This window comes from Rhamphochromis sp. 'chilingali', assembly GCF_963969265.1.
Source record: "Rhamphochromis sp. 'chilingali' genome assembly, chromosome: 3".
NCBI classification, from domain to species: Eukaryota; Metazoa; Chordata; class Actinopteri; order Cichliformes; family Cichlidae; genus Rhamphochromis; species Rhamphochromis sp. 'chilingali'.
In genome coordinates this window covers 22,324,972-22,340,858 of record NC_137931.1, presented here as the reverse complement: position 1 = coordinate 22,340,858, position 15,887 = coordinate 22,324,972, and the positions used below count along the sequence as shown (strand labels likewise).

General features: G+C 40.4%; 1 protein-coding gene across 2 annotated transcripts in view; it reads right to left on the bottom strand.

The window, feature by feature from the left end:
• Positions 1 to 5,885: 5,885 nt before the first annotated feature.
• Positions 5,886 to 15,887, bottom strand: part of gpd2 (glycerol-3-phosphate dehydrogenase 2 (mitochondrial)) — a 37,760-nt gene continuing 27,758 nt past the window's right edge. The window contains exons 14-17 of one of the 2 annotated variants that reach the window (XM_080878799.1): positions 12,872 to 12,984; positions 10,836 to 10,914; positions 10,649 to 10,747; positions 5,886 to 7,624 (exon numbers count right to left, since the gene is read on the bottom strand). In XM_080878799.1, coding sequence (XP_080734925.1) covers positions 7,499 to 7,624; positions 10,649 to 10,747; positions 10,836 to 10,914; positions 12,872 to 12,984 — 417 coding nt within the window. In that variant the 3' untranslated portion in view covers positions 5,886 to 7,498. The remainder of the gene's footprint in view (positions 7,625 to 10,648; positions 10,748 to 10,835; positions 10,915 to 12,871; positions 12,985 to 15,887) is intronic. The other variant, XM_080878800.1, reaches the window with a different exon arrangement.

Here is a 15,887-nt window from a genome sequence, read left to right as displayed (position 1 = left end):
TCCTCTCTCACAGGCGCTCACATCCTCGGCTGTTGTGACGCCAGCTTTGACTGATGCTCACCAGAAAGACAAAAACCACACAAAGCTCTGCAAGCAACCAGATACATTTAATTAGATAATTGCTGTTGTTTCTTTTTCCACCTGGAGACTGGATCGCTGCATTTTTACAGTGCTGGTGAAGAGAAAAGCAGTAAAGAATATGATTCTCTTTGACCCTGGATAAAGCTGTAATTTCATCCAAAGGAGACAATCAAGCATCAGGATTTAAGTCGCACTGCCCATGAGCTATTCAGGTTAGACGGGCAGCGGTGGCAGCCTGAAGGGTCCTCAGTGTCGAGGTATTGTAGTCGAACCCCCACGTGACCGCACACTGATACACTGCAATAACAGCTACAGTGTTTTAGAAGGAAAACCTGCAGCACGACTCTGTGAAGGGAATAAGAAAAAGGCCTAAGAGAAACTGAATACTTGTTGCTAGTGAGAATGAATCACACCATAAAGGCAGTAAGGAGGAACAGCCTGCACACGCTTCTTTTAGATTATAAAACCTGAGGAGAGGCTGGTAGTGAGGGAAGATGTGCTGCAATGTGGGAGGTGATGATTCAGATACTGATTAACACGAAATATTTTCATTTTTTGGGACTCTGTGAAGATTCGGGGTTCAGCATTTCACCCAAGGACACCTCAAAAATTGAAATCAAAATAATTAACCACGTCATTAATACACAACCCACAGTGTAGCTGTGGATATTGTAAACAAGTGGTAAACGCGTCCCAGTCCCAAGTATTTTTTTTTTAACTGTGTTGTTTCCATTTCAAAGTGACCTTGTTTCGGTCCCCTTAAAATGGCACAGTGTCTCACACCGTTTAAACATTGGAACATTTTTTAATGTTCTATTTTGACTAAAGTATGGGTTCCTGACGTCTGCAAATCATTGCACTCAGTCTTTATGAACATTTTACACAGCAGCCCAACTTTTGTGGAAATTTATTTGTAGTAAAATGATACTATCACCATACTTTGCTCATGATACGATGGTATTAAGATTTTTAACATTTTGTGTTTTGCAATAACATATATTGTGATTTATCACATTTTCTTTTACTTGAAATTATGTAGTTTAAGTAAAATATTGTCAATATCTGTTTAAACATGCTGGCAATCTGTCTACATTTGTAGGGTAGAAAATAATTACTTTCAAACCTTTGTCAATTTCTCCAAGTGACTGCAGTCAGTCCAAGTAAGACCTTTTGCAAAAAGGTTGACTCCTATCAGATGATCCGTGCAATCAAAAGTGCAACACCTTCAAGATCTGGGCAACCATTTACAGAGGTGTGGACTCGAGTCACATGACTTGGACTCGAGTCAGACTCGAGTCATTAATTTTATGACTTTAGACTTGACTTGAAAAAATGTTCTAAGACTTGTGACTTGACTTGGACTTTTACACCAATGACTTGGGACTTGAATTGGACTTGAACCGGTTTACTTGAAAAGACTTGATATTTTACCCCAAATACAAAATTTAACATGCATATTATATAGAGATTGAAAATGTGACGTCATTCACGGGTAGAACCGCAAAGGATTCTGGGAACTCGTGGCAAGCGGTACTAGCGCACGCAGGCTTTCAATTAAAATCAGTTATACAGCGATAAAAAGAAACACAAGAAGCTGTTGTATTATTAACTGCAATAGCCGGTCGCATGACAGCCACGGGAAGCCGACGGGTAAAGAGATCGGTTGTTATCGGATTACCTCGTTGAAGAGAAATTGTTCGAGCCATGTTTCCGAAGTAACAAAGAGGCGACGGGTGGCCTGGATTGCAGCCATTCAAAGGTCAAATATAACGTCCCAGAACCCTCCAGTTCACAGGTTAGTCTGCTCCAAGCATTTACACAAAGGTCAGTGTTTTTTAGTAGTTAATACGTCATTTTCATAACATAATTGGTGATATAGGTTACAAGCAAGTCTGGCGCTGAACAGAAATTGTCGCGCTATGCTCCTTTATTTATTGTGCATAAATAGTGAATTGTCCTGACACAATATTGCGTTTCGCTTCTGTTATTATGGTACACTGACAAAAACATATACTTTTATTCACAGGATAAAACAGGTTTTTTGTATCACTAATTGCCCAGTACGATTACAGCATACAGTATTATTGTCACTGCTACATTTCTGTGATGCTACCAGAAATTATTTCCACTACTAATTAATTACCGTTGAGCTCAAAGGTCCTATTAATAAACGGTTAACGAATGTGTATTTATGACGACGATTTGTGAGACTGGTAAACTTATGATAGGTACGATGGTCTTTACTTTCTACACGGTGCATTTCAAGGTCCTGTACCCATCCGTCGGTAAACTGTACCTGGGCTTGTTGCAGTGACCTGAAGTTACTAAACTTCATGAGTGTATGCACTCACTCCAAGAACCGTATGATTATAAATATGCATATAAATATGCTACGATGAGATAGCTGACTTCATCTAACTAGCAAATGTTGTCCAGGCTACGTTGGTGATACAGTTTTTTTAATGTGTATGATATTTTTGTCATGCGATTTTAAAGCTGGTCCTACAACCGCATCCAAGAATGACATGCAGCTTATCTCAGAACTGTCGGTGAAAACTATTCTTGGAGCTAGGTTTAATTGAGCTGCATTTTAAAGAGGTGCAATTTCACAATTTGTGTATATTTTCTAAGTTAACTATTTTGTCATGTGTTGAGAAAAACACAGATTTTAAAATTACATGGTCTAATATTTACATTTAGCATAACTGCAACATTATTTTTTCGTTGTTTTTTTTTTTTTTTAAAGACTCGAAAGGACTTGAAATTCAAAGTTTCAGACTTGTGACTTGACTCGGACTTTTACACCAGTGACTTGAGACTCGACTCTGACTTGCCTGACATTACTTGAGACTTGACTTGAGACTTGAGGATAAAGACTTGAGACTTACTTGAGACTTGCAAAACAATGACTTGGTCCCACCTCTGACCATTTAGTCACAAGTTACGATCAGTCGCAGCACGTGGAAAAATTCACAACAATCACCAACAGATTCCAGGAGGTTGCTGTCCTATTTTTACTTGTGTAACTGAGCCATCAGCTTGCTGTCAATCGGGAGGTAGCTTTGTCAAGTTTGCTCTGCTAATGTTATCTCGGGAAGGTAGTGCACTGTTATTCATGGTATTTCCAGAGTGCAATTTATTTAATAAAATATAATATTTAATATTAATATATTTAATATTGTAAAATATAACATTCAAATTTGTTATACCCCCCCACCCAAGTATAACTATTGATGACAATGATAAAGTACTAATTGCTTCTAGCAGACTTACCTTTACCTTCCTATAGAAGCAATAAGAGTGAACGTTTTTTCACAGCACTGCAGTGAAAACTGGAGGTTACAGCTCCAAGAACAGTTTTCATATGAAGGAAAACTGTTGGACTTCACTGGCCTGGTACAGGCCAAAGGCTGAAACAAAGCTGCTCTTAATCCTACAACTGTTGCTGGATCTTTAACCTCTTCAGACTTCATGTTCTCATTGGGACACCTTGGAAGTATTAAGTTGTGCCAAAATCCTCTTCTCCATTTCTGCCAAACATTCATTTTCACATCTACATCCACCAATAAGGAAAATAAACACTCAACATTTTAAAGGTTTTGTGTTGTGAAACCTTAAAAGTTCATCAAACAGCTAATAATTTTATCTTTAGCTATAAAGATTCTGACTTAAGATGCAGAAAGACAGTGCTGCGGAGTCATTTCAGCCAAACAATCCTTCAATGGGATACAGAAAATCCCCCCCCCCCCCCCCCCCCCCAAAAAAAAAACAAAACAAAACAAAAAAACCCAATCAAAGTACAAATCTTTATACTAAAACATGAAGTAATCGGCTTCCATAAAGAAAATACCCTTATCCATAACTAATAATAACCCTTCAACTTCCGTCAATAAGTCTCTATTTCGAACAAACCAGGCATACAATCGACTTTTTCACGTAATAAATGTTTTATAAATGTCTTTACATTCTCAACATGTTTTCCTGTTAATGTTTAACTCATGTAGCTTTGTGAAAAAGAAGACTGAGTGTCATGTTATAGGCAGAACAAGGCACATCATACATTCATACAGTGAACTGTCTTTCAACTGCACTCAGACAAAGTCTGCACACGAAGCATGCCACACTTAAAAACATCTCATTTCCATCAGATACATGATTAAAAAAATCATCAGCTTGCATGCAGGATTACACAACAGTTTGGTGGATGTGCGTTAATACAGCGTTAATTCAGGTCTTTGCTCTCGACCTCAAGCACAGAAACAAAACAAACTTCAACCTTATAGCCAGTAAAAATAACTCATAGTTCCTTTGAAATCCTGTTTTTATAAGAGCAAAGAGCAGAATGACACGGATAAAAAAAAGAATAAATAATTATAAAAAATATACACGAGGAGATCAGAGTGACAGCGTCCTCAAACAGTTGCGCTGAAGATGGAAACCTCGTCATGTAAACCTCAGTAGTGCAATAGATGGAAAACACAGCAGATCCCAGATGAGCCTAAAAATAACTCATCTGAGAGGAAAAAAAACAAAAACCTGGCTGAAGAAATACTTTAAATATGCTGAGCGTCACCTGACTTGTGCTTTTAACAGATCAGAGAGGACACGCAGAAACTATCACTGAGGTTTTGTCTAAAGGTCCAACACTTCCTACCAGGAAGTTTCCTTGAAGAAAAATTATTTTTTTTAAAAAGGAAATTTGTTGCTAAATAAAATAAAAACGTTCTCTTTTTTAAAAAAAAAAGAGCGGCTCCATTTAAACACTATATTTTTTTTCCTTTCCACTGTCACCAAGTGCTTACTCATAGGGGGTCGTTTGATTGGTGACTGGATTATTAGATGGATTATAGAGTGTTTACTGTATAAGATACCGTCCTTGTGATTTTGCGCTATTTAAAACTAAATGAAAACTAATAAATAAAACTAAATTAATTACAGCAGTGACAAACTATCACTAATTATGTCCTCAATATCTGTCAATCTCAGTATGCTTTGAACAATAAGATACAGTTGTCATTAAAATCTGCTATAAATATTTCTGTAAGACAGAGTCAATTTGCTATCAGTCTGTTTTTCTCGTAATATATTAACTGTTAAAATAAATGAAAATCACATATTGGTTGTAGTTTAATTTTCTAATAAAGTACAGATGTTTGGTCTCCCTGTATCGATACAACATCAGCATACAAAATGCTGTGATACGACAATGTATCGATTCTTCCCGCTCTACATTTAATGGATATATATTGGATACACAAATGGATGTTGTTTGATTGTATTTGATTCATGCGGACATTTTGCCTCAGCGGAACTATAACTTTAGAAACGGACAATCAAGACCTCACCAATTAAACGTCTCTGGCAGCGCCTCGGTAGCAAAACTGGTTTAAATTGCCACTACAATAGTTGGGTTGCGGTCACGTGGTTCTGATGACGTGCGGAGGCAGCGCGATTTTTGAGTGGAGGGCGGAAGTAAACATGGAGGACACTGTGGAGAGTCAGGAGAGCAGCTATTGTGCAACTTTAGACCCCGTTTCTCGGGAGAGATCTAAACAGATAGTTAAAAAATATATCGGACGTGATCCGTATTCTTTGAAAATGTCCGAATACACCACAGAAGTAAAGGATTTGCCTACTATCGAGGCTGTGGATATCACCAACTACTTGGTCCTCCAGACTTCTTACTACACTAGGCAGCAAATGAAAGCTTTCAAGAGTCTGGAGGCGTACAATGTTTTTGTCAGCGGGTGGGTCCACAACCTTGGAACAAAACGTCTCCGTGATGGATACAGTTTGGTGTTTGCAAGGGTGAGTGTTTGTTCTTATATTGCTTTATCTTAAACACGCTAACAGTTAGCGGTAGCGGCTTTAACGTCAACAAACATGCCACATCCTTAGGACTTCGTTAGAGTGACAGTTGTTTGTTTCAAGGTAAACCATTCTCAGAGGTCTAACGAGACACCTCTGAAGACTTGGGTAATTGCAAAGGAGGATGGAGAAGTGATTGCAGCTCATTGCAATTGTATGGCAGGGTTAGTAGCCTAATTAAGTAGGCTCAAATCCGGGCTCTCAGCCGTCTGTTGCATATCCAAAATCGCCTCTGCACATCGATGCTGTTCTGCCTTAAGCTTCATTCTTTTCTCTCGTTTGAGAACTGATTCCGATCTGGGTTTTCGTTCGTAGCCGAGATTGACCGTCGGAGCCCAGTCCTCCGACTCTTCGTCATCCAAAGCACTTGGGCAGCCTATAGTCCCAATCAAGTCAATATTAGACTACTAACTTAAAAGCACTAAGTAAACGAGAATGTAACGACAACCTAATGCTAATAAGTTCGTTTGCAAACATAACATTACCTCTGACGAAGTGGTCGCTGCAGACACGGGCATTGGCAGACTCTGCTCCTCCCGACTGTAAACGTAAATTTAAAATCCATTTTTTCCTACGTTTTTCGGTTAGAATTTTCCATTTTTCTCCTCTTCGTTGGGCTATTTTTGGTACCCTAAAATACCGTTTATCAGTTTCTCGGGTCGACCTACTGGAGCATCCGTAAACACAACAGGACATAGGCATTTTGCGTACTGTCTGTCTGTGATTTTGCGCTTATCTTTTTCACTTCCGACCGCCAGTCAAATTTCGCGCTTTACGTCGACGTCACGTCTACGTCAAATGAAACCTGGCTATTACCAAATACCCGCTTTCTTCATCTTCAGCCTCGCATATTCGCCTCTTATGGCTGAAGTGGCACATTCAAGTTCTCTTTTCTTTTTAATTCTGCTGCCTGCATCCTGTCAACCATTTAGTCATATACGAGTAGACTGATACAGCTAACGTACGGTGACTAAACAACAGCTAGAACGGGCGTCCTGAAAAGGTGAAAGCATCTTCCTCAAGCAGCTGCTAAAACCTTTTTTCACTTAATAAAAGGGTGATTATTTTTGAGAAACGTAAATGAAGTGCTCTTTTTTCAATACTTGGAACCAAATTGCTTTTTTTTTTTTCCTTCTTTTTCTAGGAAACTTCACATTTATCTGTAAATTGTGTTGCGTGATGCAAAGCCACCTGAAGATGGTATTTACACAATAATCAGCGTCAATCAAGGAGTGCTGGACAAAGAGAACGTCAAAGTATTAAAAGTGCTGCGTAAAAAGACAGTATAAAATGTTGTGTGTGTGGTCTGAGGCACCAGATGTTAAGACTTTGGACATAACAGATGAAATAAACAGACACATCTCAGCCTCAATCATTAGATACCGTTTCACCCAAAACACACAGGAGTGCTTGATTTGTCCAAATTCATCCGGCTGCATGCTTGATTGCAATATTGTCATTCAAATAGCTCCATTTGCATCTTTTTTTTTGTGTCATCACCACCTTTAAAGGTTGGGGGTTTTTTTGGTTTTTTGTTTTGGCATCCAACTCAGACTCCGCCCCCGCTTCGGTCCACCGACACCGGTTCCCTCTGATCCAGAGTCTCCTCTGCAGTTTTCATCAGAATGGCCAGGCGGCTGTCCGACACGTGTCCCTTCTTCACGGCGCTCATCAGCTGCGGAGGGAACAGGAGAGAACAGAGTACGTGGCGTGTAGGACAACGGCGGGAAAGGTTAACCTGTCAAAGCGAGGCGGGCCGCTTTCCTCGGGCAGAAATAATTATCTGCAGGACGAGGAGGAAACCGCCTGCCTGGCAGTGAAAGGCTTTAGAGCTCACATCCCTGAGTTTGAGAGGCAGATGATGAAACCATTTTTAGTTTTCATGTGTTAAAGCTGAGCAAGGTGCGACTGTTTTAATGTGAAAATGAGGTCATGTAATCTTCTCCAACGGCAGGAAACAGGCAGCGATTTTAATGTTCTCTGACATGATTATATATTCTTCTCAATCTTAGTGTCAACAAATCGAGTGCAAAGCAATGTTTTAATAGTTAAGATGACGCGCTAAGAAAGTGCTGTCACTGTTTTTTCTTTTCTAAAAATTTAGACACGAAACACAAATATTTAAACTCCTTATATTAATTCTATTAAATTGGTTCAGGTCAAAGACGCCCTTATTTTAAGGACTTCATGTACTGCTAAGCAGCTTTATCTATGAAAACTTCATTAGGTAAACCTGTTTAACTGCTCATTAACAAAATATATAGAATAGAATAGAATATAATGCCTTTATTGTCACTATACAGTTGTACAATGAGATACAGAGCATCTCCTACTCAGTGTAAACATGCTGGGGGGGTACAGTTCTGCAGCGCTATGTACATATGGACAGTGGATATCTAATCACCCGATCACATGGCACTAACTCTGTGCATTTAGGCATGTAAACATTGTCAAGGTGGCCTCCTGAACATCAAACTGTGCAACAGAATTGAGAAAAAAAAGAGGATTTAAGTAACTTTAAATGTGGCATGGTTATTGGTATTTCAGAAGCTGCTGATCTGCTGGGATTTCCCACTCACGCAGTTCTAGTTTGTTTGTTTTTTATAGAGAATTGCTGTGAAAAAGAGAAAACATCCAGTGAGCAGCAGCTCTCTAGGTGAAAACACCTTGTTGAACCCTGAGGTCAGAGGAGAATGACTGGACTGCTGGGAGCTGGCAGGAAGGCAACATTAACTCAGATAAGCATTTGTTAGAACCAAAGTACGCAGAAGAGCATCTCTACAGCAGCAGAAGAACACACGGCTGCTGCTCCTGTTCCTTATCCACCACAGATAAAGTCACCTGGCTCAGCTTTAACACTTCTTGGACCTTTTTAGTTCATTTCCCACCTCCAGCCATAATTTTCGTTAACCGGAGAACTGGGTTAGGTTTTGTGTGAGGGTTAAAAGATCAATATCCTCCACACTACTTTGTGTTTGTTGTTCACATGGCGAATCAGGCGAGCAGAAACAAACGCACAGATACAGATGTCATCACAAAGGAGACAGAAGCTCTTTTCACTTTTAGCTTCTCTATTGTCCGAACATCGGCTCGTTTGCAGCAGAGATAGGTCGCTAACAAAGGTAGTCCTCTGTAATGGCTGTTCTCTGGACTCGAGTGAGAAAGTAATTTAGCGACAGACAGACGTGTGGGCTCCCCGGACACTCCTCAGGCCTCATTACACGAGTCGCTGACAGAGCCTCTCCTCTCTAATTACCTTCATTCGGCCTGACCTGCCGCTGCTTTAGACTTCACACTCTCGGCTTGCAGCAGCGGAAGTTTACTCACCTGTCAGGTGGACACAGGTCTTTCTTTTTTTCTCTCTCTCTCTCTCTTAACGACAGGATAATTTAAGTTCCAGCTCTCCTGCATGTATGAGGAGGAATATGCTGCTTTTATCAGGGTAAAAATACTGAAAATGACAGGCAAGAGAGGAGGAACTGAACCTTTGACTTTTGGTGACCTTACTATTAGAAAAACTGGATTTGTACACTTACAGGCTGAATTCATGTTAATTCCAGGCTCAATTTCCCACAAAAAAAAAAAAAAAGAAAAAGGCTGAATCCGTGTGTGACAGATCACGCTCCTGAGGGCTTCCATTATCCAGCCTTTGCGTCCTCAGTCATGTTTGCTCTGCTGGTTTGAGAAGGGCAGGCACACTCACAGAGGTGTTGGGCATTAATGCTCCCTCTTATAAGACACACACCACACTGCATACTGTGCATGTGCGCATAAAGAAAATCATTCTTATTTGCCTTTTTTTAAAATTTGTTCTGGTATTTTTGATTTTCCTGTAAAGGTTTAAAATATAAATACAATAATATTTTAAGATTGTTTAAAGATTATTTAAATGTTCAGCTACATGCAGGAAATCATGTAGCTGAAATCTGCGATCCAAATATTTTTCAGTTTTTCCATGAATCTGCATTTTTTATTTTTGCAAATGAAAACAAATAAATTTGCATTATTACAGCCAGACACTTTTTTTATTCACTGCCTGCTAAAATCTAGAAAAAATAAATAAATCCAGTCCACCACCGCATTTTGGATTTGTAAGCTGTAACTAAACCTTTAAGACGTGTTTCTATGTAACATCACCCGCCATTCCATTAGGTACACCTTGCTAGTACTGGGTCGAACTCGCTTTTGGCTTCATTCTTCATGGTGCAGATTCAAGAAGTTGCTGGAAACATTCCTCCGAGATTTTAGTCCTTGTTGACATAATAGCACCACACAGTTACTGCAGATTTGCAAATGAGAATCTTCCATTACACCGCATCCTAAAGCTGCTCTGCTGGACTGAAATCTGATAACTGGCTAATATAATGAAGTGACATGCTGTCCATTCGGAGTTGCTCTTCTGCATACCTTGACTGCAACCAAGGTATGCAGAAGAGCATACCTTGCATACATTTAGGCATGAAGCACGTCTATATGCCCAAATCCTTTGAGTTGTTAAAAGGTGATTGGCTGATTGGACAGCTGTACCTAACAAAGTGGCCACTCAGAGCACGTAGCTCAAAGCTAGTTTAAGCATTTATTGTGCACAGCTGCTCCATTAACAGATCACAGATAACTGATGTCTGTCTTGTGCTTACAGATGCTAAATGAAGGCACTTAAAATTAAGCGCTGCTGATCATCTCTGTACTTAGTGCCTACCTGCAGGAATTCATCAATTTCGACTTGTCCGTTCTTGTTGAGGTCCACCTCATTAAGGATTTCATGGAGCGCGTTTTCATCAATGTGCACATTGATGCTCTGCAGGGAAGGAGAAACACAGCACTCGGGATCAATGACATGCAGCTGCGGGTAACAAATATGTGAAGACTGAGAGAAAAAAACTCACCTGTAAAACTCGCTGGACGTCAACAGTGGTGATGAATCCTTTGCTCTCTTTGTCAAACTTATGGAAACGCTTCTTGTACCTGTCAGACACACGAGCAGTAACAGCCGATTTACAGCAGCGATATTAACAGACAACAACAACAGCAGTGGATCAAATACCGTCATGTTGATGTTGCGCATACAACACCATAACCAGCATTGGCCCAGGACCAACACTGGAACCACGACCCAAAAAACCCACATGGCCTCCAGTAACCACTACTTAAATTCTAGCTTTCGTTCCCTGGTTGGTTTTTGGGAATAAACATTTTTCCCTAGCGAGCAGTGGCTGTTAGAGGCTGTTATGCTTTCCTCAAAAGCGTGTTGACCTTCTAATTACTCGCTGGTTTGGAAATGCCTTTGAGGTGCAACAGCAACAGTTAGTAAGTTGTAACTACTACCATCTGCACTGAAATAAATAAGTATTTTCCCCAAACGGGATAAAAAAAGGCCTGACTTTCCTCCTTTCACCCACCACCTCACCCACCATTTATGACCTACTTATACTTTTTTATTTATACTTGGTCATCATTACCTGTCATATCTATGACAGGTAATCTAAGATGTTTTCATATTACTTTTAAAAATAGAGGAGTTTTGGTATCACAGCTCTACCAGAGCCTTCAAAGAGTTTAAAAGGGCATTGCCTGAAACTGTTGCCAACTCTTCATCCAACCAGAGATCAGTACCAGAGACAGTATTTGGGTAACTGAGCCACAAACATGGTCCTTTATCCCTGAAAGCAGCAAGTTTTTCCAGAGCCTGAATGTCTGCTCCAGAATCTCTGAATCTGGTTCTGGGTCTATTAGCTGTGTAATAATCAGAGCCAGCAAGTCGAACAAAAAAATGTGAGGAGTTGTAGAGACAGACTGACCAAAGTTACAGTGGGGAGAAATATTCCCCTTATAGTAAAAATATGAGAGCGAACTTAAATATGATCAGGGTCATAAATTACTATAAAAATAATATTTTAAGATTATTTAAATACTTGCAGGAAATCCTGTAGTTGAAATTTGCTCTGTGCCCCACAGTAAGAACCACAGAGTCTGTGTGCCCCTCCATGGACATGTCTCCCCTGACCAATCACCAATCACCAAACCGGTCATGCTAAACGATGCTACAGACAGCACAACCTTCTCCACGGCTTTTCCAGACACTTTCACATCTGTCACGAGTTCAGGGTGAACCTGCTCTCGTCTGTGAAAAGCTCAGGGTGCCTGTGGTGGACCTGCCAATTCTGGTATTCCTTGGCAAATGCCAATCAGTCTCCACAGTGCCAGGCAGTGAGCACTGAGCCCACCAGAGGACAGCAGGCCCTCAGGTCACCCTCATGTAGTCTGTTTGTGATTGTTTGGTCAGCAACATTTAAACTAGTGACCTAATGGAAGTCATTTTGTAGCTCTCACAGTGCTCATCCTGTTCCTCCTAGCGTAAAGGAGCAGATATCGGTCCTGCTGATGGATTAAGGACCTTCTATGGCCCTGTCCAGCTCCCCTACAGTAACTGCCTGTGTGTTCCTGAGACACAACAAACCTTCTGACAATGGCACGTATTGATGTGCCATCCTGGAGGAGTTGGACTACCTGTGCAACCTCTGTAGGGTCAGGTATCGTCTCATGCTAGCAGTAGTGACACAGAGACTGGCCAAATGCAAAACTAGTAAAAAACAGAAAAAGTGAAGAGGGAAAAATGTGTCCCCTCCAGCTGCAAATCATTCCTTTGTTGGGGTTTGTCTCATTGTCACACGTCTACTGAACTTGTTGTTCATTTCATTAACACCAAAGCAACTGAAACTCATTAACAAGCCCCTCTGACACTTAAATGACCAGAACAACATCCCAGAGATTTAACTGACTGGATGGTATACTCTCATTAAAGTGTCCCTTTAATTTTTTGAGTAGTCTATAACTGATATGGAACATGATTAAGAAAGAAAAAAAAATGCATAAATCAATCAGGAAACTTAAATTAACTATCTGACGTTTTCAAAAGCACTACCTGGCTACTTCATGGTTGTCCAGGTTAATCTCAGACGTCTTGGTTATTTGCTCAGAGCGAGACCTGTAGCCCATCTCATGGTACAGGAACTTCCTCGCTGCCTCAAGTTCCTCCTGGATTTAAAGAAAAAAAAAAGTGAGCCCACACTAATCAGCAGAGTCATTTTCTCCTTAATCAGAACAAACAGATTCACACATACACCCTCTGTAACTCAGGTTATAACATTAAATGAGGCATCTAATGTCTAATGAGGTCACTACAATGTGTGTCAATGGCTAAAATGTTTCCTTTTCTCCAGCTTGCTACATGTCACTCATACAAGCTGCTGTCTCAAAATGCACAGCTCGATGTTAGTTTACCTGATTCATCAGATCTTTTAGCTCTAAACAAACCTCAAAACACTGGAAAACATCTGGTTTTCCAAAACTCAAAATAACATCTTCAAAAGTCTCTTTGTGTCTGACCACCACATCAAATCTAAAGAAAGTCTGTCGCTGTCACATGACAGTGACAGTGAGGAGAAATTATTTATTATGGCTGCACAACTTCCACCCATCCTACAAGTGAGACTCTCTAATCTGTGTTTTCTAATCTGTGTTTTCTAACTCCTGGGCCCTATTTCAGGAAGCCGGTTTAGTGCAAACTCTGAGTAAGTATACCCTGAGTTAACGAAAACTCTGGTTTTTCGGTTTCACAAAGCGAGTTTAGATTAATTCTGAGTGAGTTACTATGACGACACACTCCGTGAAGCTAACCTGCCCCCTAGCAGGTTTACTTCAACTAACCCTGACTTTCTCCGCCTCTTTGTCGGAAACCTGACTGTAGGAAGTGTCAGACATGGCGTGCTCCTTCCTTGAAGAGCCAGTAGATGTTGAAGCCCAAATTCTCCGCAGAGCTCTCCGCCGGGAGAGAGTGATTAGAGCGCGTTCGGACATTTTATCATTTCCTGATGATTTCCTGTGTGAACGTTACCGTTTTTCAGCACAATCTATAATTTATTTTAATAACATCCTCAGGCCTAATATTGCTCATGTGACACATCGCGGACATTCTCTCAGTTCTGTACATATTATTTGTATTGCACTTCGGTTTCTTGCAAACGGGAGCTTTCTGTATAATATTGGTGACGCTGAGCACGTTTCCAAGGCTACCGTCTGTCGGGCAGTCAGGAATGTTACAGTTGCACTGAAACGTCTCCTGTACTCGTCTGTGGTGTTCCCCGGTCACAGACCCACAAGATTTATCAAAGAGGGATGCCACAAAATTGCAGGTAGCAGGATGAACAAAACTTAATTCATGATGTGGTGATACTTGAACTACTACTTAAATTTTACATTTATGTTCACGGTTCCCAGGCGTGATTGGCTGTATAGATGGCACTCACATTCCAATCATTGCTCCTTCAGTAAATGAAGGAGACTATGTGAACAGGAAGTCTTTCCACAGCATTAATGTACAGGTACATAGTTCCCTGTAGCATTTCAAACTAACAAATTATTTCATTATAGTAATGGATGCTAATTTGTGTTCTCTGCACTGTGAAGATCATATGTGATGCTGCCAACATTATCACAAATGTGGAAGCCAACTGCTCAGCCTCTGTGAGTGGTGGTGGTGGAGGACCCCCACCTGTTTTTCCGGCCTCCGCTTTTTTTCTGTTGGCTATAACGGGTCACATTTGAGCATACAGAGTAAGCAAATATGTACTTGTAATGTGCTCAGATAATTTCAATAAGTGCTTACAGAGGGGAAATTAATGTAGCCTCTAACTGCAATTGATTTACATCGGACAAACAGACCAAGCACCATGGCTCATACTACAATTACACCTTACCTGTTTGGACTATATTTTTATATTTCATTTTTACTTGCTGCCAGGAACGTTTGGGGCCTGTTGGGTTGCACCTGCGCTCACATCACATCACAAAATAAAATGTATAAAATAAAAAATGAAATATAATAAATAACGTGTTAAATGGGTGGAAATCCCTAGATCAATGTTTAAATTAACACTCACGCATTGACTCTGTCGGCTATGCATGCTCCCTTTCTTTTGCAGCTGAGGCTGTGTTACTTTTTTTCTGCAAAATTTGCATGTTATCAGCATATGCTGCCATCAGAATTTCGGCCTCAAGCGCTGTAAAATACATTGACCGCGCCTTCTTTCCCTCCGTCTCCATGGTGACTCGCTTAATCTGTGCTCCACTAATCAGGGCTTTATGTATCCTCGTGCGCGCGCTTAATTTGGGGTTAAAGCAACTCCGCGTTGACTGAACTAATTGTTATCAGCCTTTCTGAAACCGAATATTCCGAGTTGGACAGTTCGGGGTTACTCAACCCTGAGTATCGTTTTTCACTCTGAGTTTTCTAAACCGGCTTCCTGAAATAGGGCCCTGGACTACGCTGATTAAAATCTCTCAATCACAGACAAAGAATTACCAATAACAAATTTTGGGGCGATGTTACAGGTTTTTTTTTTTTTGGGAAAACTGATCATTGGAGCTGCAGTACTGTGAAAAAGTATCTTCCACCTTCTTGATCAATCAAATCAAACAAATTTAATACTAGAAGTTAGTAAGTCTGAGTAAATACAAACTGCAGCTTTTACATTTATTCCATGAAAAACTGTAATTTAAAAAAGGGATCATCAAGATGTTTTTGGTAAATGTGAGACGAGCATTTGTGATCTTTTTGGTCAGCAGTGGTTTTCTCCTTGAACTCTCCCATGGACGCCGTTTTTGCCCAGTCTCTTTCTTATTGTTGAATCATGAACTCTGACCTTAACTGAGACAAGTGAGTTAGATGTTCTTTTGCGGCCTCTTGGATGAGTCATCGAAGCTCTTGGAGTAATTTTGGTTGGCTGGTCACTCCTGGGAAGCTTCACCACTGTTCCAAGTTTCCTTCAATTGTGGATAATGTCTCTCACTGTGGTTCACTGAAGTTCCTGAGCCTCAGAAATGGCTTTGTAACCTTTTCCAGACTGATAGATGTCACTGACTTTGTTTCTCAGCTGCTC